Source organism: Monodon monoceros, unplaced genomic scaffold (genome assembly GCF_005190385.1).
Source record: "Monodon monoceros isolate NGI ecotype Baffin Bay Population unplaced genomic scaffold, NGI_Narwhal_1 Super_Scaffold_4, whole genome shotgun sequence".
Classification (NCBI taxonomy): Eukaryota; Metazoa; Chordata; class Mammalia; order Artiodactyla; family Monodontidae; genus Monodon; species Monodon monoceros.
Window position 1 is genome coordinate 54446186 of NW_021703781.1, and position 23765 is coordinate 54469950.

The following is a 23765-nucleotide window of genomic DNA, read 5'->3' on the forward strand; positions in this document are numbered from 1 at the left end:
CAGTGGGAAGCAGCTGCATAGCACAGGGAGATCAGCTCGGTGCTCTGTGACCGCCTGGCGGGGTGGGATAGGGAGGGGGAGGGAGGGAGACGCAAGAGGGAAGAGATATGGGAACATATGTATATGTATAACTGATTCACTTTGTTATAAAGCAGAAACTAACACACCATTGTAAAGCAATTATACTCCAATAAAGATGTAAAAAAAAAAATACACATGTCTTCAAGAGGACACAGATCATGCTAATAAAAATCCCTTTTGCAGGGAGTAACAGCAAATCAATGTCATATTACATAATTCATTAAAAATTACTTACACAGGCAATTTTAAGGAGATGCCATATTTCTTTCTGCCTCTTTCCCTGCATAAACATGACAGTATTGTCAGCTTCTTTGATGTTACTGAGGGCCATTTCCACCTTGGGCAGTAGATCAATAATCTTCTGCTTACAGCCCAACAACTTGCTGGAGAGGTAAAATCTGTGTCAGACATTTATACATCCCCCAAGACTGTACCCCATACTCCCAAACCCAGCTGGGGGAATGAATCACAATCAGCATAGATTTAATGACTGATCTGCAAAGCAATGCACACAAACAGGACACATAAATGCATGCAGCTGTGGTCAGGGTTCCCAACGTACTGCCAGTACTCTTCCTGGTTCTAGTATATTTACCAGAAAAGGGTATTACACTTTGAAAGGAACATGATAAAAGTATCCTGGCTTTTCAACAGTAAGGAAAACAATATTTCTACCTCAAATGACCGAACAGCTCCTTGAGAACCCGGTCCTGACTCTGCACAGTATGCACAATGATTTTCACCATCTCCGTGCTGTCGCTGTAGGAGTGATCTATAAAAGATCTCAGTCAGTAGGTATAACCTCTCTTCTGCGTGAACATATCAGCCTCCAAACAAAAAATTCCTAAAAATCTGAAACTAGTTTTAATTAACATCTCCATTTAATTTCAAAGCTAAATTAAGATAAAAGATTTTAAGATTATATATCTATAATCATATAACTAAAAATGAAGTCTGTGTGTTTGTGTGTATATAATGTATATATAGATTTATCACTGTATCTTCAGTTTTAAGAAGAATCATCTTGGCTATCCTTAACCCATACTAACCCAAGCCCCAGACACATATGCAGCTTTCTGGACAAGAGATCATTTTTTCTTGGATGATTAACATAATTTGTTTAGAAGCAGTAAGACAATTCATCAAACTTTCACTGACTTAAAGGAAGGAATCCCAGCTAGGCTTGCTTGGAATTTTATGTTTATCCACCTGTTTATACCCATGAAAACGTTGAAAAAAGCTGACCAACTTAAGCCAAATCTGATGCACTAATAAAAGGACCTGTAGACACCTTGAAAATTCAGTTTGAGGGTAGTATGAAATCTTAAAGCAAACTGGCAGCTGACAAGTGTCCTCAAATGGGATGGCTGTGTGGTCACAGTGAGTAGGTTCTACCGTTACAGATGCCATCTCATCATTAGTCTCAAATGCAAAACTATTATTATTATTATTTGCTATTCTCCACTTAAAATTTTCTCATTTAACCCTCACAGGAGTCCTGTGAGATGGCTACTGTTGTTACCCACATTTTACTATGAAAGGAGTATCGAAAGAGGTTTAAAAAAAGTTGTCCTTTGTTAGCACTGCAAAGACCTCGCCTAGCACTCAACTTGATTCCCCACACATCTTTTTCTTTGTCTCTCCCTCAACAACAACCAGATACAGAGACTCCAAAAAGGCTCCTCTCCAAACAGCACTTCTTCATAAATCCCACGGGCTAGGCCCAACAGCTTTCCCATATAACTAGCTCTTTTAGATGGTCAAAGACCTCAGAACTTTAACCTACTCCAACATAAAGAATGAAGAAAGTTGGTTTTCACCATTTTCAGCTGAACAAAAGTCTCAAGGCAACTCTAAACTGGAAAAGACACCAAAAACCATACCTCAAGTGTGATTACATAAGCCCCAACAATAGACAAAACTTCTTGTCACAACTAGTTTGTCACTCAAGGTGACTATCAGTTCAAAGAAGCTATCTGGATAGCAAGTTTATTTCTAGGCCCTGTGATATGCTGATATGCATGGCTACTGCAAAGTTTTTATAAAAATAATCCAAACAAATGTTATCAATGACTGTGGAAAGTTAATCCACTGAGTCAATGGATGGAATTTTATATACCTTCATCTGCAATATCTGATTCATTGGCCAGAAGAGAGTAATGAATATCGATTAAAGAAAAAAAAATTAGCCTTGCTCTATCTGAAATCTTAAATTTCAATATTTTACTCTAACCACAACTTTATCACTTACATCACTTTTTTGTCAATATCTTCAACTTTTCTGTCCTCTTACTGTCAGCAAGATCCTAACCCTACATCAGTCTAACCACCTGCTCTATCAGTTTCTGTATCCAAGCTACTAACCACTACCAACAAAAAAAATTATACTATCATTCTCTTTGTTGTAACTACTAATTCACAGGGTTTCACTTCTGCTCTGGATTCTTTTTTTTTTTTTGCGGTATGCGGGCCTCTCACCGTTGTGGCCTCTCCCGTTGCGGAGCACAGGCTCCGGACGCGCAGGCTCAGCGGCCATGGCTCACGGGCCCAGACGCTCCGCGGGATGTGGGATCTTCCCGGACCGGGGCACGAACCCATGTCCCCTGCATCGGCAGGCGGACTCTCAACCACTGCGCCACCAGGGAAGCCCTGCTCTGGATTCTTAATAAATATCTTGGATCAGCAACATCTGCCATTGCACACACCAGCTTTCAAAGATCTTTAGCATACTCCTTAAATCTACGACGTCACACCTCTTCAGTTACAGATAAACCCACTTCTTACTTCGGGATAGGAGGACATAAAGCAGTAAGATCCTCACCTTCCAACCCCTATACCCACATAAGTGTCTGTATCCACACACATTCCCCGCCCCCGGCAATTATCAGTGGCAACAAGCCCAACCCCTCCTACTATTCTCTGGAGTCAGCCTCTCAAACTTGTTCAGAGACTTCCCTCTCCACAGGCTTTTGGCCCCAAGCACATAAATAAGCTCAAGTCTTTCTTCTGAAAACTGACCTCCCTTGATTCTTCATCTCCTCCTAGCTGCTCACCTCTCTTCTTTCCTTAACAGCCAAGCTTCTGGAAAGAATAGCCTAGATAACCAGTTCTCAAACTTACTGGTCTCAGGACACCTACACTCAAAAATTCTTAACAACTCCAAAGTGTTCTTCAGGAATTAAACTGAGAAATACAAAAATATTAATTTATTCATTTAAAAATAACAATAAACTCATCTATTAATACATTTTTATTCAAAATAACTGTATTTCCCCCTCAAAATTTAGTGAGAGCATTGGCATTGTTTTAAATTTTTGCAAATCTTTTTAATATCACCACCAATCTTATCAGAAAAGCATTTAAGTATTGGGAAGCTGACAAATTTCAGCTGATAGACATTTTCCTACATTTTAATTTTTTGCTGGAAACATGGAATTTTATCACTGACAATACTGTTGGCTTTTTTCCTTCAAGTGATAGGTATGATCCATTAATTTTTAGAAAATATCTGCCTCATAACCAAATCTGAATAACCGTAGTTTTTCTGACAGTCACTGTTCCAAGTAAAAATGGTGTTCCATTAAAGAAGAGGCTGGTCAACAGCAATGTAAACAACCGCTGAAGTGGTTTTCCTTAAGACAACCATCATACCTCAGTATGTAGCAGAAGCACTTTATGAATACTTCCCATTTTGTCACACAGAATATTAAAAAGACATATACTCAAGGGTTGAGATTTAAATAGAAATTTTACTGCTTTACCAAGGACACTCTTAAATAAAACTGGTATTTTTTTTAAACTATGAATGCATGTTAGTGAAAATCAATGACTACTAGCATACTTTGGTGCTCATGCCTTCATTCATGCTAAGCAAGGTGCAAGCTGTTTACCCACCAATGCTTTTGCAGCATCAGTGAAAATGTCAACATAGTAAAAAAGGCAAATAACATCCTAGTATTATGAAAACAGTTTTGACCTCACTGACTCCTCTGAAAAGGTTTCAGGAATCCTCAGGGGTTCATGAGCCACACTTTGAGAATTGCTGATCTAGACTGACTTCTCCATTCCCTCCTGTCCCGCTCCCTCCTCAGCCAACTACAATCTGGTTTCTGTTCCCAAAAGGCCGTTATTTTACCAAGATCACCAATGATATCCAAACTACTAAGTCCAGTGAATATTTTCATTATCATTTTTATTACCCATATCTCTGTAGCATTTCACCCTACTGATCACTTTCTTCTTGAAACTCTCTCTGTCCTATTCCAATATCATTCCTGCTACATATTTGAGCCATTTCTCAATATTTGTAGGCTCTTCTGCTTCTAGCCATTTCTTGAATGTTGGTATTCCCTATGATTCCATCCTTGGTTTTCTTATTCAACATACTTTTTCAAGATGATCACTTTATTCCTATGGCTGATTACTCTCAAAATAGCTAAATATCTAGCCTGGACTTCTCTACTAAATCCATATATATATGTACACGTCTCTGTGTGCGTGTGTGTATGCATGTATATGTATGTATGTTTATATATACATGCATATATACATATATAATACTACTAGACATCTCTATTTGAATGTCCCACTGACACCTTAACATCAACATGTACAAAAATGAACTCATGTTCTTTTCCCATTAAGTCTGTCATTTTCCTATACTTCCTATTATGGTGAGTGGTCCTACCATGCACCCAGCTGCTCTAGCCAGAAACTTGGCAGGCATCCATGATTCTCTACCCCATCTCCTCCCACCCATATTAAATCCATCACCCAATACTATCAGTTCTACCTCCTAAATCTCTCTCTTGCCCTTACCCTCCTCCTCTTCACCCCACTGCCACAGTTCAGGCTCTTTGCCTTAGCTAATGACCCACCTTATCCTGAGCCATGATTACTTCAACAACCTTATAACTAATGAGCATCTCTAGCACAGCCTCCCTTTAATCCATTATCCACAATGCTACCAGAGCAGTATTTCTAAAATACTAATCTGATCATGTCATTCCCCTGCTTAAAACTTTTTAGGGTTTCTCTTTGCCAACATGATGAAATCCAAAATCGTTACTATGACATACCAAATCCTTTATTATCCAGCCACATCTCTCCTTCTGAAACTACAATCCAGTCACACTGCATCTCCTCAAACATGCTGTTACATGTATATGTCTTTACCCATTATACTTACATATGCAAGAGCCTACCTCCTTTCACTGAGCTACTGCTACTTATCCTTTAAGGCTCATCTCAGATATCATCTCCTGCAGGAAACCTCCTCTAACCAACCCTGACCTCCAGTCAGGGTTAGATGCCTATTGTATACGTACCTCATAAATGTAGAAATTAACTGAACAAATTCCACTACAATAAAAACCAACATAGAGGAGATTTTGATATTTGTTAAATACAATTTAAGATGTATATTAATTTGCATGTGTTTGTAAATTTTAAGGTGTAAAACTTATGGGTTTTGTTTGTTTTTTTTAAATTTCAGTATATAGCAAATTAGGGCAGACTTCACCTTTTATTTCTTCTATAACCCTTCAAAACAAATCAGTTTTTAACTGAAGGATAATATCTTGCACATACATAATACTTTATAGTTTTCAAAGCACTTTCACAAACATCCTCTCAAATACATTGCCACATACAGTCACTGAGTTAGGAAAGCTAGGTTTCAACCCCATTTTGCAGAAGAGGGAAATGAGATACAGGGAGAAAAGGTTATTTGCCTGAGGTCACTTGGTCAGTAAAGTGCCCTATCTAGAATTCAAGCCTTCCGATTCTCAATCCAGTGCTCTTTCCAGCAGAACATGCTCTGTATTCAGCAGATGCTCAACAGAATTGTTTTGCCAATGAAATAAGCAGCGACCACGTGCAGATGAAGGCATCATTTTCAAAGTAAATGCTTTGGCCTAGCACATGGGCATCCCTCTGCCCATTCCACACCTGAACCCACAGTATCAAATTCTTTCCAATCTCTTTAATTTTAAGCAGCACTTATTTTTTCCCGTCTTTCCACACATTTTCTTGCTTCCTCTTTCCCTTCTTTGAGTTCCTTTTTTCTCTTTCATTCCTTTCTTTCACTTCCTTTTAAAGTGTTTTCTCTTTCAATTTTCTTACTTTGCCTTCCTAATTTCTTAAATTCTCACAAACTTAAAAGCTGTTGTACCATAAACATCTCAATGGCAATACCAAAACTGGAATTTATTCTGCAGCTTATTTAAAATCTAGTCTCCTAGATTTGCTAGTGATGGTTTCCTAAAATGCCTTTGTGTACTGTGAAAAATTGTCTTACCTGAAGGTCTGTGCTTTAACTGCTTATATAGATCAATGGCACGCTGTTCCCTATGAAAGAAAAAAAAAGGTTCTATATGTGAAGATAGTTTAATGACTTTAATAATCCCCAACTTGAAATGAACAACATTATTTGAATAGAGTAATGATCCCATTTTAAAGCAAGTACATATTGCCAATGAATATTTTACAGAGCATTTCACTGGGTAATAAGCAAGATCTTAAGATGCAAAGTTTAATATATTAATACTTCATATCTGCTCTGATCTACTATCACATATATAATATCCTTGCACCAGAAACACTTAAATGGGAAAAAATTATGACCTGTGATTAGAGAAAAAAATCTCAAGTTTCTAATCAAAACACTTAGGAGGTTAACCTTATTTAGGGAATCTAATAGACAATATCTTCCTTGATCCAGAAGTATGGTAAGTAGGGAAATAGTTTGTAACTTAGAATACTTGAAAATTTCTTAACACTCATATGAAAAGATGCTTCGATTTAAAAAGCAAAGGTCAACCCAAAGAGTTATTTCCAAAATTTCCTGTGACTAAGAAAGAACTTCCTTTTTAAATATGATGCCAATATATTTGGGGAAAGGAAAACTGTAGAAAAGAATCACATATAGACTTAATCTGCCAGAAATACAAAGAACGAATAATCTGCTACCAAAAATTACAGACACCAACACCAACAACATGAGTTCACCCTTACAGAGATTCCATCAAGTCTCCCTGACGTCGTCCATAGGGGCTCTTCTGTAGCTCCATGATTTCAGTGTGCAGGGACATTATCTGATCCTCCAGGTATCCAATGACACCCACCTAAAATATGATGAAACACAAAAGAAATGACAGGCTCACCACCACACAACACAAAGAACTCAGAGAATGACTTGCTGCAGTAACAGAACTAAGTGATTTAATGCAAAACACTGATTTTGGTGAAGCCTTTTTATCTTTCAGATTATGACATGTAATTTTCACATGAGCCCCAACTTATTCCTAGGCTTCTCTCTTTTCTCTCCTGACAACAGTAGACTACTAGCATTTTCTTTTTCCTCCTGAGAAGCAAAAAGATAAAAGTGTCACTAACAAGAAAAAGTGGCCATCAAAACCACTGCATCTCAGTTCTATGATTTTCATTGCCTCTTGTTCCCAACTGCCTTGAATAAGGATGCAGAAAGATAAAGACATGGGATTCCCCAACCCAGGATACCAACTGCCCCACCCATGTCCTCAGGGAAGTGCTGGCATCAAGAAGAGCAACAACTTAGTGGGACCACAGACAGATGTACTGGGTAAGGAAGGAATCTTCCACCTAGAGAATGATTTATAACTAGTGTGACCATATAATTTATTGTCCGAACTAGCAAAATTTTGAGAGTATTATTGATAATTATGGCAAGACAGGTATAAACTGAAACTGCCCCAGGTAAACCAGGATGTCCAGCCATCCTATCTAAACCAGTCATAAAAATAACAGTGATAACTACCATCTGTTATTCACTCCCATTTAATCTGTATAACCCTATTTAAAAAAGGTACAGTCCCTATAATATCATATGGAAACTGAAGCTCAGTGCAACTTCAATTTAGTCTCTTTTGCCCAAAGCCTTGGTTTTCATCCACTATGGTACTTCCCTCTATATATACAAAGTATCGACTAGATATTTGGCTGATATTCAGGAATGACATGAAAAATACTCTACAAACCAAAACCAAAGATAATTTCTAAGGAAGACCTCAGGAATTAATAAGCACACAAAGTGAGCTCAATGATTTTACCTCAGCATAGTGGATAGCCTTTTCTTCCATTTCTTTCCATGCTTTTAACATTTTTTCTGAGGCTAAAAAAAAAGTCTTAATTGGTTATCTCAGAAACAGCCATAGCTTTAATTACTGACCTACCCATCTCCTTGCCATATCAACATCAAAAACAGAGTTATGAGTTGAATTGTCCCCCCCAAAAGATAGCTGAAGTCCTAACTCAGTACCTCAGAATTTGACCTTATTTGGAAATAGAGTCACTGCAGATGCAATTAGCTAAATTAAGATGGACTCAATCCAGTATGACTAGTGTCCTTATAAGAAGAAGAGAAGAGACACAGACACAGACACATGAAGGGAAAGCTCCATTTGACAATAGAGGCAGAGATTTAAGTGCTACAGCTGCAAGACAAGGAATGCCAAGGATTGCTGGCAAACCATCAGAAACTAAGAAGAATCAAGGAAGGATTCTTCTCCACAAGTTTCAGAGAGAGCACGGCCCTGCCAACACATTGATGCTGGACTTCAAGCCTCTGAAACTGTGAAATGATAAATTTCTGTTGTTTTAAGCCACGCAGTTTATAGCAATTTGTTATGGCAACCCTAGGAAGCCAACACAGATGACTTTCTCTTTAAAAAAAAAAAAAAGAAAGAACATTCTAAAAGTAATACATGAACATGATCTACTTAAAAAATCAAATACTATATTGGGGTATAAAAAGAAAAGTCTCTCTCTTCCCCTGCATCCTCCACCCTCAGGGATCCCTTTGTTAGTCATTTCTAACATAGACACATATCCTTTTCTCTCACAAATGGGACCATCTCTATATACTTTTCCTTCTTTGCTTTTTTCCCCAACTTAAAACATTGCTGCTGTTAAAGACCTAAGTGATCTTTTAACATCAGCACACATAGGGCTACATCACTCTTTTTAAACAGCAGTATAAGATATACAACTGACAAGTCAAAGATAATTTGATAAAAGAATTATAATGTTTTGCCATTCATGAGAATGCCTATAATACACAAATAGAAATAAAACATCAATCACAGAACCTGCTTTAGTGGGTAAACTTATTTATCCAACTAGACACTGCTGATCATTTATTCTGAAATACACATGCCTTGCTCAAGATAAATATACAAACCAGATTTATTTCCCAAAAAAAGATTTGTTTCATGAAAGAAAATAGAAATGCTGAAGGCGACCCTTTTGGTTTATTATTTGAATTTTAACTCTGCTTTTCACATTTCCTTAGTACATCTGAAGGCAGATAAACTTGGAGTGAAATACTGAAAAACTGGAGGCTGCATACAATAAAAAACAGTGGGACTCCACGGTAGGTGGTTTGGGGGAAACAAAAACTCTGGAATTATTTGTGTTATTATTTATAGAAAGATAAGTAGTTTAAGACTTCCCAGGCTATGAAGTCACCCCAATACAGACTTTGTATCTATTTTCTAAACGAGGTTTGACAATTGCAAATTCTTAAATCATTTTTGTATTTTTCTGAGGGTGAACAATTTTAGCCCAACTGTGGTGGTGGTGGTGGTGGTGGTGGTGGTGGTGGTGGGGACGGGAGGTGGGGAGGGAGGGCAGGGGGGAAATAAAGTTGCTCAACTAAAGGTTAAAAAAAAACCAACAACTAACATTCAAACCAAACAGGGATTTATGATGATCTGAGATGTCCTCTCTCTTGTTTTAGTATGAATGTAAGTGAAACAACTGGCTAAGAAGAAGGCAACATAGCAAATGGCTTTAAGAGACTAGACACTTCTTTCAAATACATTACCCAACACTTACATATCCCATAAGTCATCTGCTCACTATATCTTTCCAAGTCAAGCTGAATGCTTTTGTGAAAAAACTCCAATTTAGCTTTCAGTTGCTGAGATGCTGAGATTAAAGTGTTCTTCATTTTTGTCAAGTTAGCATTATATCTAAGAAGACTTAACCTAAACCAGAGCAAGAAAAAGAAAAAGATGTAAGCATTTCAGAAACACCAGACAAAAGTTTAAAGACTCAAATCCATAAGCCTAAAGCCTATGTTTCTATGAGAAACAGCTGATCTCTAGAATCTGGTCTCTAAAGACTTCCTGCCCATGATACTCTGATAAAACAATCTTCCTTTACTAGGACTGTTCAGGAACTACTGTCAAGCTTTTGCAACTAGATGGTTTCAGACCATTAGTAAGAATTCTACAAGTCTGATCAGAATATTACATTTCAAATTGGCCCAGTATATAGTATTGCATGGGATATTGACTAGTGAAAACTGGCAAAATTAATTCTTGAGCATTAATGCACATGACATTGTGCGTGTAAACAAGAGAATCCACTTACATTGCTGCTCTCTGTCCCTGAAAGAGCCTGCTGTAGTCTTCTTTTAGCCCAGACACATAGTGCACTGCTTCGGCCCATACTTTACGCAGCTGTATAATTGGAAGCTGTATTTTGCTGTCCTGTACTATGTGTAAGAAGTTGGGGAAAAGAAGAGGGGAGTTACTTTTTAAGATTCTAGAGTTCATTTACTATTCTTTGTGATTTCCTGTCCACACAAATAGCATTCCCATAGATACTAGAAACGGATGCTAGAAAGAACCACTTGTTACTGTTTCATTCAGTCAATGTACATTTACCGAGCACCTGTACACCTAACATGAACCCTCCAGATACAAGGGGAAATAAAAATGAAGAAGACGTAATTACTACATAATCGCAAAGCTTACAATTATTCCTGTCTTTTTTTTCCTTGCTTCTCTCCAACCTGGAATACTCTTTTTTCCTCTCCACTAATTCAAATTCTTTATTTCTCTGAAGATCTAAATCAAGTCCCACGTCCTCCACAATCTGCCACAGTCTTTTCTGCTTCTGAATAACAAATTTCATCTCCTGGACTACCAACCCAGCTTCAGGAAAACTTTATTTTTTACAGTATATGATTACAGGATAAATAGCAGCTTAATAAGAAATGCCTTCCTCAATGTAAGACTTATGAAATTATCTATTTATGATTAGCTCTTGTCTTTTCTTTGGTAAAGGGAATGCTTCTTTCTAAAACCATGGCAGGTATATATATTAAGTTCAATGAAATTCCATTTTAACATTATAAAATTCTCCAAGATTGAAGAGAGATTCATCTCATACTTAAGGTGGCAATTATATTCTCTGTCATTCTTTTCCAATGAAAATCTTCAGAGAAAGGTCACTACACTGGATTTCATATTGAGAAAACACATTATCTGAAACAGACTTCAAAAAAATAAAGCTGTGTATCTGGAAAAATCTTTGCCTCCCCTAATAATGATTAATAGCCTCAAATAACTTTTCTTCTGTTTTCATATACCCACACTTACTCCTGAGGCTTCCTATAACAGACCAAACAAACAAAACAAAACAAAATCCACACCTTTTAAAAAAAGAGTCTGGGTGAGGAGAGCCTGGAAAAAAAATCATATACTGTCAAAAATAAAGTCTGAAAGGGCCTAGAAATGATACCCCAAGTATCATGCCAAGTATCCAGATTTTGGTTTCTAATACTATTCTCAATTAAAATGAAAGGAACCAGGGCCCGTTGGAGAAATGGCCGATTTTAGGACTAGGGCAGGAAATTTAAAAGATGGTCCTGGAATACCATGTGGTGCCAGAAAGTAAGGAAGTGCTTAAAAAAACAAAAACCGAAACACCCTTATTGATGGAGTAAGTACAAGGGGCACAGGAAGCCAACTGAAAGAGCTCCTAAATGTAAGCTCCAACAATTTGAACAACAAAATAAATAAACTAGTATTGGATTATAATCCATAATATAAAGTAAATATCCATGAATTCAAATTGATATAATAAATAATTGAATAAATTAATAAATGGGAAAGAAGAGATAAATCTTGTGTGCAAAAGAATTCCAAATAAATTATGTAGATACTCTACCCTAAAGGAGGGGGAGCATAACTCCCACTCCTTAAGTGTGGGTTCTTGCATAGTGATTTCCTTCCACAGAGTACAGTGTGGAATGGGGGGGAAAGACTAAACTTTACAGTGGAGAAAGCTGACAAACACTACTTCAGCCAGGTAAGCAAGGCCAATACTAACAGTCATTAATCATGTTGACAGTATGTACCCTTTACATAATGTGAAGAAAACAACACTTGAATTCTGTGATCTTTCTCTCAAAAATCCATTTTCCTACTCATGAGAAAAAATATCAGATAAATTGCAACAGTGTGGCATCCTACAAAATATCTGACCAGTACTTTCAAGGTCATCAAAAACAAGGAAAATCTGAGAAACTATCACAACCAAGAAGAGACTAAGGAGACATGACAACTAAATGTAATGTGGTATCCTGGATGGGATTCTGGAACAGAAAAGGGACATCAGATTAAAACCTAAAAGAAATCTGAATAAAGTATGAACTTCAGTTAATAATAATATATTGGTTCATTAATTGTAACAAAAGCATCATACTAATGTTTAAGTTGTTAACAATAGGGGAAGCTATATCTGTGGGGGAGAGGAGTAACATAAGAACTCTATACTATCTGCTCAATTTTTCTATAAATCTAGAACTGCTTTAAAAAAAAAAACTAATGAAAAGGAAGGATTATATAATTTCAGCCCTTATGCCCAATTTTGTTCTTGATTTTATAATTTTGTGCTTGTTTTTAGTTTTGGGTAGACAGAAATTGATCACTTAACTTCTTCAAAAGAAAATAATTCTCTCAGGATAAATGAAATCATTTGAATGTTAAGCAGTATTCATAGGATAAAATGAAGTACTTGAACATGCTTAAATAATGAAGGAGAAACTAAAAAGTGGGCTTAATTAATAGTGAAGATTCATTTTTTTATATGTGAGAACCCTATCCACAGGAAAGTAAGTCTTCTCCCAAATGAGGGATCTGGTGGTGATTTAGAATCTACCTCTTCACCTTTCAAACCATACAAACCCATCTTTCACCACATATAGAAACCTGAAGCATGAGACACAGAACAGAAACACCAAAGGACCATTTCTACTAGTCATTTTGAGTCAAAATTATATTATTTCAGATTTAAAGCTCAGTCAGTAAATGAACTATACTTACCAATATAATTTACACAGTCAGATAAACTTCTGGAAGCAAATGGTCCTTCATATACAGTCTTACTTTTATCAAACAAATAAACCATATAGCTATCACAGCCCCTCTGAAAGAGAAACAAACAATTAAGAAAAAAGATCCTTGAAAATCCTAGGTTCTCTGAGTACCTAAGCACCAGATTTCCTACTTTGAAATGCCAATGGTGAAGTCAGTTTCATTAGCATACATCTCACAGATTTAAGGTCTAAACTTTTGTTTAGGAAAAATAAATAAATAACTGTAGTATGGACTAAAGTGGAAAACAATCACCAAACCCAAAAGGACAAAAGCAAAAAGTCATAACAACATATATCCATAGAATGGGAACACTATTCAGCAATCAAAAGGAATAAAGTAATGATATATGCTATGACATGAATGAATCTCAAAAATATAACAGTATGAAAGAAATCAGACACAAGAGATTATAGATTATATGTTTCCATTTATATGGAATGTTCAGAAAAGGCAAATCTATAAAGGTAGAAAGTAAATTAGTGATTTTTCTGGGGTGGACAGAATGGATATTAACAGTCAATGAGGGCTTCCCTGGTGGCGCAGTGGTTGGGAGTCCGCCTGCCGATGCAGGGGGCGTGGGTTCGTGCCCCGGTCCGGGAAGATCCCACATGCCGCGGAGCGGCTGGGCCCGTGAGCCATGGCTGCTGAGCCTGCGCGTCCGGAGCCTGTGCTCCGCAACGGGAGAGGCCACAACGGTGAGAGGCCCGCATACCACAAAAAAAAAAAAAAAAAAAAAAGAGTCATGACCAAAATCATATTTTACCATCCATCTATCCTCTGACAGGACCTATGAGACTGCTGGTCTAATTTGAAGGTTCTAGGCTTTAGTACAAAAAGGGGAAAAAAAAGGGAGGAGGGAAGTGGCACCAAAGAGAAAGTCATGCATAGTTCAAAACAACAAATGTTTCATTTCTACCTTTTCACCTTGCAAAGCAATAAGCGTAATGAGTAGGATAAAACTAAAAGAAGAATTCTAAGATGTGGACCATCCCCCAAAGGAGTCCAAGTATACATCAAAAACGCAGGGCATGCAATCTCTCTGTGACTTCTTATACTCTAGGTATATTAGAATTGTCTTACAACTCCATCCAAAACACACTGAGAGGCTGGTTTCCGAGGATCCAAAGAAATTCCCGTCTCTGAAAGAAGCTCTTGAGAACAAGTATTTATTCCAGTTTCACGCTCAATACGAGACTGTAGTGAATGAAGACTTTCATCAGGTGGTAACAGAAAAGAAATGATCTTTGCAGAAGTCATATTTAGGATGTGTACTATCTGTTTAAATAAGAAAAAAGAGAAATAAGTATTGATCGTTTGCTACATAAAAGATTCAGTGCTAGATACTAAAGAGAACTTAAGCAAAAGGCATTATCTCTGCATTAAACAAGGTTCATTCATTTTCCAAAGTGAGATCTCCTTCTATAGTTATAGAATGACAGTCTGAAAACTGAAGATAGAGTTTACTTTTCTACTGCAACAGATGTTAGTTCCAAAGAATAAAGTTTCAAAGTTCTAGGGATGTACAAAATCAAGAAATAAAACCCCCAATTTAAAAAGGTAACACTTATAGAAAAATGGTACAGATGAACTGGTTTGCAGGGCAGAAATAGAGACACAGATGTAGAGGACAAACGTATGGACACCAAGGGGGGAAAGTGGCGGGGAGGGGTAGTGGTGGTGGGATCAATTGGGAGATTGGCATTGACATATATACACTAATATGTATAAAATAGATAACTAGTAAGAACCTGCTGTATAAAAAAATAAATAAAATTCAAAAATTCAATCAATCAATCAATCAATCAATCAATAAAAAGGTAACACTTATTTTGAGAACTATATCACTGACCTGGAAGGAAATGTTTATGAATTGCCTAATAGATGCCAACAAGTTAAGTGCTTTCACATAACATCCTATTAATTAGATCTTCTAATCTCCATTTTGGCAAAGACAGAAACCAGAGCTCTGAGAACTTCTTGCCTAAAGCCCCAATGAAAGTAGCCTGATATAGGCCAAGTAAGTGTGAAACTGAGTTACGTGGGGCTCTACCCCGGTAACCAAGGGCAGCCACAGAGTTAGAGGTCAGTCTTTTGAACACAACGTAATTTTAAATCCTTTTCCTTCTACTGTCCTTAGATAAGCCATACAAAGTTAATACCTATGTTTCCCCAACGCCTTATATTGACCAGTGTATACAAATGATTAAAATTATCTCTGCTAGAAACGTTTATTACAGAAGTAAAGCACTAATTTTCTTTTAATATACAATAATCTTCTAAGTTTAAAAAACGTGGGGGGAAGAGAAGGTAATCTTCCAAGTTGACATGGATTACAGTACAAGCATACCAGCTGAGACCTTCCATTCCATCCTGGCCTAGGCAGATTTCACACTGTGACAGTGACCACTAAGAACAATAGCAGAAATTTAGTATGAAAATCCTAAGGTGGACATTTACTTTTACACAGGGTATATTTCAAACTAGGGTGGGGTGATCATAGCATCCCACTACTAAAGCCGAGCTAGAAGGGAGCAAAAGAAAGGGTGAGGAAACACAACCTAAATTAACCTTTTTGTTCACTCAAATATTTGATAAGTACCTACTATGGTACATACTATTTAGTGTGTTGTGCTAGTAATGGGTATGCAAATTGAGTAACTTACTGATCCTTGCCCTCCATAGGATAACAGTCAAATAAAAGATATTAAAGAAACATTGAAAGAACTAAAATACAATGCAAAATGCAATAGGTACTGTAATGATGTAAAATATTGTGCCAATTCCAAAGGAGATTACTTGGTGGGAGGAGAGGGATGCTTTATAAAGGACGCACTATTTGAGCTAAACTTTGAAAAGGAAGAATGATTAGAACAAGAAAAGATTAAAGAAGAAAGGTTCTTCTAGGCAGAAAACAACAAGGTAGGCAGAGAGGTAGAAGGGGATGAGCATAATCAGAGAATAAAAATTACTCAGTTCAAATGTACCTAAAATGATGCCCCCTTAGGACATAACAGGAGCTAAGCCTGGAAGTGCAGGATGAAATGAGACCAAGATAGATTCTGAATACCAATGTTAAGAGTTTGGACTTTGAAAGGGAACTATGGAAGGCTTTCTAAATTGAGAACCTGGCAAGTTCAGAATTGTTAAAACATTCAAAAGATACATCTCACAAAATAATTGGATATGTAAATTGAAGGACATGGAATAGTCAGATAGCCAAAGTTTCCGACCTAGGTAACTGGAAGGGTGACAGTGCAAGTAAGAGGCACAGGAAAAGCTGCAGAAGTAATTAACAGAGCAAATGTGCTCAGTTTTTAATGAATTATGTCTTGGATAAGTGGGACCACCAAGTGTAGTTATAAATACTCTGCAGAGAGTTGTATAGTCACAACTAAGGAGATAAATTTGGAAGTTATCCATACTCAGTTTATAGTTAAAGTTATACAACTGGAGAGACTGCCAAAGAAAAGGAAGAAAAGTAATATGGAAGAAGAGAAAGCTAAGGAGAGACTCTTAGTGGCAAAGAATGTTCAGTACTTTTTCCCCATGCTCTACAACAAGCACATGCTCACAGACCCCTTCCAAGTAAAAGTGATGCTATGATTACCATGACAAGGCTAAAAAAAATCTGAGATAAAAACCGAAATTTTTTGAAGGCAACAAAGAACTAAAGAGTGTCACCAAGTCCTGCTTGTCTAACACATTAGGGGATGATTTATTCCTTGGCACAGTAGAAGAAAACCAAATCATGATATCAGATATCTCTTCAATGTTAGCCAAGAATGACACCAACATGGCCTCAAGTTCCTATTTAAAAAAGTATATCGGGCTTCCCTGGTGGCGCAGTGGTTGAGAGTCTGCCTGCCGATGCAGGGGACATGGGTTCGTGGCCTGGTCCGGGGAGATCCCACATGCCGCGGAGCGGCTGGGCCCGTAAGCCATGGCCGCTGAGCCTGCACGTCCGGAGCCTGTGCTCCGCAACGGGAGAGGCCACAACAGTGAGAAGCCCGCGTACCACAAAAAAACAAAAAAAACAGTATATCAACATGAGAGTAAAACGTTATATGACTAGTTCTTTCTCATTTCAATTTTAGAAATGCTACCTGCTACAAGCAATCAACAAATATGAAAAGACCATAGATGAGAGTTGTTTTGGGGTATACAGCATAATAGAACCTCTCATTCATATCACTGGATATTTACTGAGAACCTGGTACATGCCCTGCTTTGTACACAATGCCGGCATAGGGACGGTGTGGTGGTAGGGTAGACAACTGTTAATAAAAGTAGTAAAAACAATCGCAGCATTGAAAAGACAATCTGTATAGAGAGGCATGAGTGGAAGATGAGAAACAATTAGAGAATATATAATAGTAAAAATGATTAAATGACAAACTGTGAAGTAGAGACCATTCAGAGAAAAGGAAAGTTGAATACATGCCAGTGTAGGTGAGGAGATACACAGAGACAGATATCAGTCTGGGCAGAAGCATCTGTCAAAGCACAAAAATGCATAATGGACTTGATGGCATAAGGAGCAGTGACAAGCTGGTCCTAAGTGAAGTAAAGGGTAAGAGAAACGAAACAAGCACTTGGATGGGGTGGACCTGAATTAAGAAAGCCCCCCAAAGCCAAGCAGATCAGTTTAGACTTGACTTGGTAGGCAAGAAAGAACTGTTAAGTTTCTTAGACAGGAGAATAAAAAAGCATTTTCAGAAGATGAGACAGGCAGTTCATGTTGCATGGACTGTAGGATGGAAAGGAAATATAGAGGCATGAAAGCCAGGTAGGAACCTTCCTCACCAAACCAAATCTAGTACGATTAGACCTAAATGAATGAAATGGTACCAATATGAGAAAGGGGAAAACCCAAAAGATGCTACAAAGGAATAATCAACAAGACCATTTCAAAGTAAAACTGAGAATGCTTACTAAAGAAATAAAAATGCATCCACTCTAAGAATATCATCATCTTTTTCATATAAGCATCAGGAAAAGATTATTAAAATATATTTATGCCCATTTTCCAAATAAGTTTGTTAACTTCAATGCAAGTCTTATGAAGTAGACCCCATTCAAACTAACCTTCAAATTCAGAATGTGATCCATTAATACAAAACATCTTGGCTGCTTCAAAGTAAGATCAATAGGTCCTCCTCTCTGCTGAGGATCCCAGTTTAGCATCAACTGTAGCCAGTTTTCCATGGGTTCTACTATTAAACTAGAAAACATACAAAAACGGGATAAAACTCATTACGTTCCAATTTTCTTTTAGTTTTGTAAAAAAAGAAAAGGTAGTTTTACAGGTTGTCCATTTCCTTTGTCATTATTTGCATCATTTCATATCTTACTTTCAAATAATTCATGAAATGACACATGACAAGGCTTTTTTCCATAAAAAACAACCCCAAACCCACATATGCAAGTTACCAGCAACTCCAACAGGTGAATCCAGTTCCATTCCCTAAGGAACCCACTCACCACAGTATCCCAAGAGTGTTCTTAGCACCTAAGCCAATCAGTTGAATGGCAGTTCTTGTTCCCACTAGACCTGTGCTGTCCATATGGTGGCCACTAGTCACAAGTGGCTATCTGCATTTACACTTAATTAAAATTAAATAAATTTCAAATTCAGTTCTTCAGTCATACCACCCACCTTTCAAGTATTCAGGTACGCATGTGGCCAGCACAGATATAAAACATTTCCATCATCACAGAAAGTTCCACTGGATAATGCTGTTTGAAACAGACAACTCTACTACTGTTCTTTTAAAACCCTGAAGAAACTGAGGCAAACTTCCTCAACTAAAATATACATACCTACAAAGGCTATTTGGTTGAGGTAAATGGCTACTAAACCGAACTTCTCCTGTCATCTCTTCGCATGCAAATATACACTTTGGATCCTTCTTCTTAATCTTCTCATGCCTATAAAAACAAAAGCTACCTCAGTCGACAACCTGATTCTCACAAACACTAAGAATTTTTGCCTTTTAATTTTATTCCATTATGTGTTAAAAAGCAATTATACCATTTAAAGAAAGGTTGGGGGGGAAGTGGGCAACTGAAAATTTCCATTCCCATTAATCATACCAAAGTTCTCTTCCACTTCTTACCAGGTAAATGGCTGCAGATGATGCAAAAAAGGCCTATACCCAGCAATACACTCAAACACCATGGTCCCAAAGCTCCAATAATCAACAGTGGCTGTGTAAGGCTTATTCTCAAAGAGCTCTGGGGCCTTAAAAAGAAAAAATGCTTTAAACATCAACACTGTAAGAGAAAAGCTACATGAGTTTTGAACTATTATATTCACGACCTTCAGAAATAAGAATGAGAATCCTGTACACTTAAATTCAAAGAAACAATACATGTCTTACCAGATATTGCAATGTTCCCACAAAAGATGTACACAGACTTCCTTGATCAACATCTTTGGCATATCCTAAATCAATTATTTTATGCATAATCTGCAAAATAGTAAGTATTAAATGGTTGAGAAATTTGAAAAGGAAAGGCAATGATGTCCTTATAAGGCTCTGGAGAGGGTGGTGGTGAAGAGCATGGGCTCTGAAATAACACAAACATGTTTCAGGCCTGAGCTCCATCACTTAAATAGCCATGTGATCTTGATGAAGTTACTTAACTTCTCTCAGTTTCCTATGTAATGGTATTACTAACAATCCCTACTTCACAGAATTGCTATTAGGATTCAATGAAATAGTGAAAATAATTTAACAGTGTCTGACATATGGTAAAAACTAAATATAGACTGGCTATTAATTTTTATTTTGGTATATTCAGAATAAGCTTGATTCATTAAAACTGGAAGGCAAAGGCAACTTCCAAACTTGTAAGAAGCATCATACCATTTTAGAGTGGATCAATGTGAGTAAACACCTATCTAACTTCAAGAATATCCTGAAGTCTCGGGATACAAAAAAACCCCAAATAGTTGGTGCAAAGCATACACAAAGAGCTTTTAAGAGAAGATGCATCATCAAGATTTCATCACCTCCAACTGATCATTATCTTCACTACTAAGGCCACACAATCCAATTCAACGTTTAGATTCTTGGCTTTATGTCTTTATTGGAATGGAATTTGGGCACCAGAAGCAAGAAAACTGCTCAAATTACTTTGATAAAAATATACGTTCCAGGAATCAATTCACAATTTCTGGTTCTTCTCAAGCTGACTCTCTTAGGAATCTGAGAAATCAAGGTTTTGAATTTTAATTAAACATAGAACTTAGGACTTTTGGGGAGGAGAAAGAGTTTTGTTTTGTTTTTCTTAAATAAGAAACATACTTTAAACATATTTTTTTCTTAAAGCAGACCGAGGATGTGTGTGTTTTTTGGATGTGCTTTGTAAGGATTAACAAATTACTTACTCACTGCCTACTACCTCTGCTAGATACTGTGCTGGAAAAAAGAAATGAACAAGACAGGGGTAGTTCCTTCTCTAATGGAGCTAACTGTATTAGCAGAGGAGACAAACAACTAAACACAAAACCACACTTCAGTGTAGTGAGGGCTGGGATGAAGTACAGCACCAAACCTCAAAGACTAAACTACATCATGGAGACTCTATTCGATTGGCATGAACATTTCTTCAGGTTTTACCTACCTTTCCACCAACATCCTGAAGAACTATGTTTTCAGGTTTTAGATCACGATGTATAATTTTGTTTTCATGCAAATATCGTATCCCAGATCCTAAATAAAGTTTAAAATGTATTTTGAGGTAATAAACAACATGAATTAAAAACAATTCATCTCACATTTTGTACAGATCTGCTCTGATGCTCAAATTTATATGGACCATCATAACTACATGATTAATGATTTAATAGAAGCTCAGATTTTCTCCACAGAAAATACAGTAACAAATACTGCAGAATTGTAACATGTATTCATTTGACTTATGAAAATTAATATTAAAAAGAAATGGAACAAACGATTGAGAAAATCCATGTATTTATCATTGGAGCCTTTCCTTCCGACCTAGATCACCCTCTTCAACTAGACTTTTGCCTCCATGACCTAAGAAAAGAAGCAAAATCAAAATATACAGAGAAACATAGTCTGGGCTTTTGAACTTCCTCCAAGGGCCTACGTCCTGGTTATTTTAGGAACTTTGCAGGAGTAATTATGATTAAAAAGAGACTTCACCCTAAAAGAACCTGGGCCCATGAGATGAAATGCCCCTGGTAAATAAAGTTACTATGTTAATCAGGGAGGGAGCAGGAGTACAACTCAATAAGGCCATTTCACACCATTTTTTTTTCTGGCAATTGGAACATCTATTAGTCAAATGGACACCTAGCCAAACACAAAAAATAAAAAAACAAAATATCCTAATTTTAACTTAGCATCAACGGTAATAGTTAAATTTTTCTAATAATTTCTTACAGATAAAAAATTTCTTATAAAGTTTCTTATAGTTAAAAACCTATGCTTTGTACAGTACATCAACAATTCTCCTAATTCCCAAGTAGTATATAGAATCTTTTATAGACCAAAGGGGCATTAAATTATGATGGCATTTTCATATTGATTACATACCTATATCACTCAGTAAAGAAAGTATCTGGCTTTCTTTAAGTCCACAGCAATTTTCTGGTTTGTTGAGTAGCTAAAGAAAAAAAAAGTCTAAAAATGTATATTGCCAATATTGCTGGGCAGTAATACCGATACATTAATCATTAATCATTATACTCTGAGAGAATAAGAAAATAAGAAAATAAGTCATGATTAAGAAAATATAAGGAGGAAAATTACCAAATCCATACTGAGGACATGTAAATTTCATGACAAGGTTTATACAAGTAAAAATAAAGGGAGAAAGTTTTTGAAATCGAAAAAGTTGAAAAATCTCACAGATAAATATGTAAAGATAGCCATATGGTAGGTTTAAAATGAGATCAGAAAGAAAGATTTGCAACAGAGAAAACAACTTATTAATAAACACTTTAAACACTGATACTGTGGACTAAAACCATCAATACAGTCCCATCCTGAAAACACCACCACCAATAATAAAAAATGCATGTTGTAAATCAGGGGTCAGCAAACATTCCCTGCAAAGGGCCAGAAAGTAAGTACTTTAGGCTTTGCAGGCCATATAATCTGTCACAATTACTCAACTCTGCTGCTATAGTAAGAAAGCAGCCACAAAAGCAGAGAACAGGCCATACACTCCTGACTCTTACTCTACTGTATTGAGTGGGATTCGAACACTGCTAAAGTTCATGATTTACTATCTCATCATCTCAAAACATCCACACTACCTTCCGGAGATCTCCTCCAGAACAATATTCCATTGCTAGAAGAGGCACATCATTAATCAAAAAATTCAATTCCTCAGGAACATCACAGGCCTTTACAACATTGGCGTGGTTCAACCTAACAAGGGGAAAACATTATAATAAAAAATTTGTTTCCAATGAAAAGGGACTGAGTTTGAAATGGTAGTTAATTGGGGGGCAGTGAGGGGAAGAACGGCTGACATTATTTATAATATTCTAATCTCTCATTTGTATAATTAAAAATTAATACTTGTTAAAAAGAAAATCTAGATAAAAATACTATCACAATTACTACTATCACATTTTTATATGCCAAGTAGTAAGCACTTTACATACATTAACTCATTTACTTATCACAATAATCCTACTATAGGTAGATTTATTAAGAGTTTCATCACACAGGAGAAAACTGAAGCACAAATTGGTTAAGTAACATAAGATCACACAGCGAGTAAGTGGTCAAGTAAGGATTCAAATCTGGCAGTCTGGCTCCAAAGCCTATATCATACTACCTCTCCCATAATCACTTACAGTGTCACCCAGCTGTGATCACTATTAAAATTTTGGCATATTTCCTCCCAGTTTTTAATTTGTGCACAAATACATTTTTTTCAATAAATATCGAATCACATTATATATTATTTCCTAGCATCTTTTTTTAAACTTAGCAATATATCATCCCATCATCATCATCATCATCATGCAGTGGATCTCAAAACTGGAATAGATTCTCAGGGCCTAGGGACCTAAAGAAACAGAATTTCCATGTGCAGGGCCTGAGGATTTATATCGTTAACAAGCTTTCCTAGTGATTCTGCCACACAGCCAAGTTTGAGAACCGTCATAGTGCATCAAGAACACTTTAGTCAGAAAGTACTTATTTCAAATCCAGACTCTTATTACCTACCAGTTGTATGACTCTATAAGCTTCAACTTCCTGCTTTATAACATAGAGATAATGCCTAAACTCAGGGTTGTTGTGACAACTAGAAGAATTATTTGCAAGCACATATTAGCACACTACCCGTGGAGGTTTTAAAATATGTCCACTTCTCCCTTCAAAAGCTTAATTCTCTTTCCCTTGAGCAGAGGCTGTATTTAGTGACTAATTTCTAACAAATAGAAATTATTTGTAGGACTTCCCTGGTGGCGCAGTGGTTAAGAAT

At 36.8% G+C, this 23765-nt stretch overlaps 1 protein-coding gene across 2 annotated transcripts in view; it reads right to left on the reverse strand.

Moving 5' to 3' along the window:
* Positions 1–23765, reverse strand: part of CHUK (component of inhibitor of nuclear factor kappa B kinase complex) — a 34942-nt gene that overhangs the window by 5419 nt on the left and 5758 nt on the right. For both annotated transcript variants that reach the window (XM_029200880.1, XM_029200879.1), the window contains exons 3-18: positions 22582–22696; positions 21857–21926; positions 20919–21007; positions 19670–19759; positions 19406–19530; positions 19110–19217; positions 18375–18510; positions 14370–14564; positions 13236–13338; positions 10495–10618; positions 9955–10106; positions 8169–8230; positions 7096–7205; positions 6380–6429; positions 757–853; positions 317–464 (exon numbers count right to left, since the gene is read on the reverse strand). In XM_029200880.1, the coding sequence (XP_029056713.1) occupies positions 317–464; positions 757–853; positions 6380–6429; positions 7096–7205; positions 8169–8230; positions 9955–10106; positions 10495–10618; positions 13236–13338; positions 14370–14564; positions 18375–18510; positions 19110–19217; positions 19406–19530; positions 19670–19759; positions 20919–21007; positions 21857–21926; positions 22582–22696 (1774 nt within the window). The remainder of the gene's footprint in view (positions 1–316; positions 465–756; positions 854–6379; positions 6430–7095; positions 7206–8168; positions 8231–9954; positions 10107–10494; positions 10619–13235; positions 13339–14369; positions 14565–18374; positions 18511–19109; positions 19218–19405; positions 19531–19669; positions 19760–20918; positions 21008–21856; positions 21927–22581; positions 22697–23765) is intronic.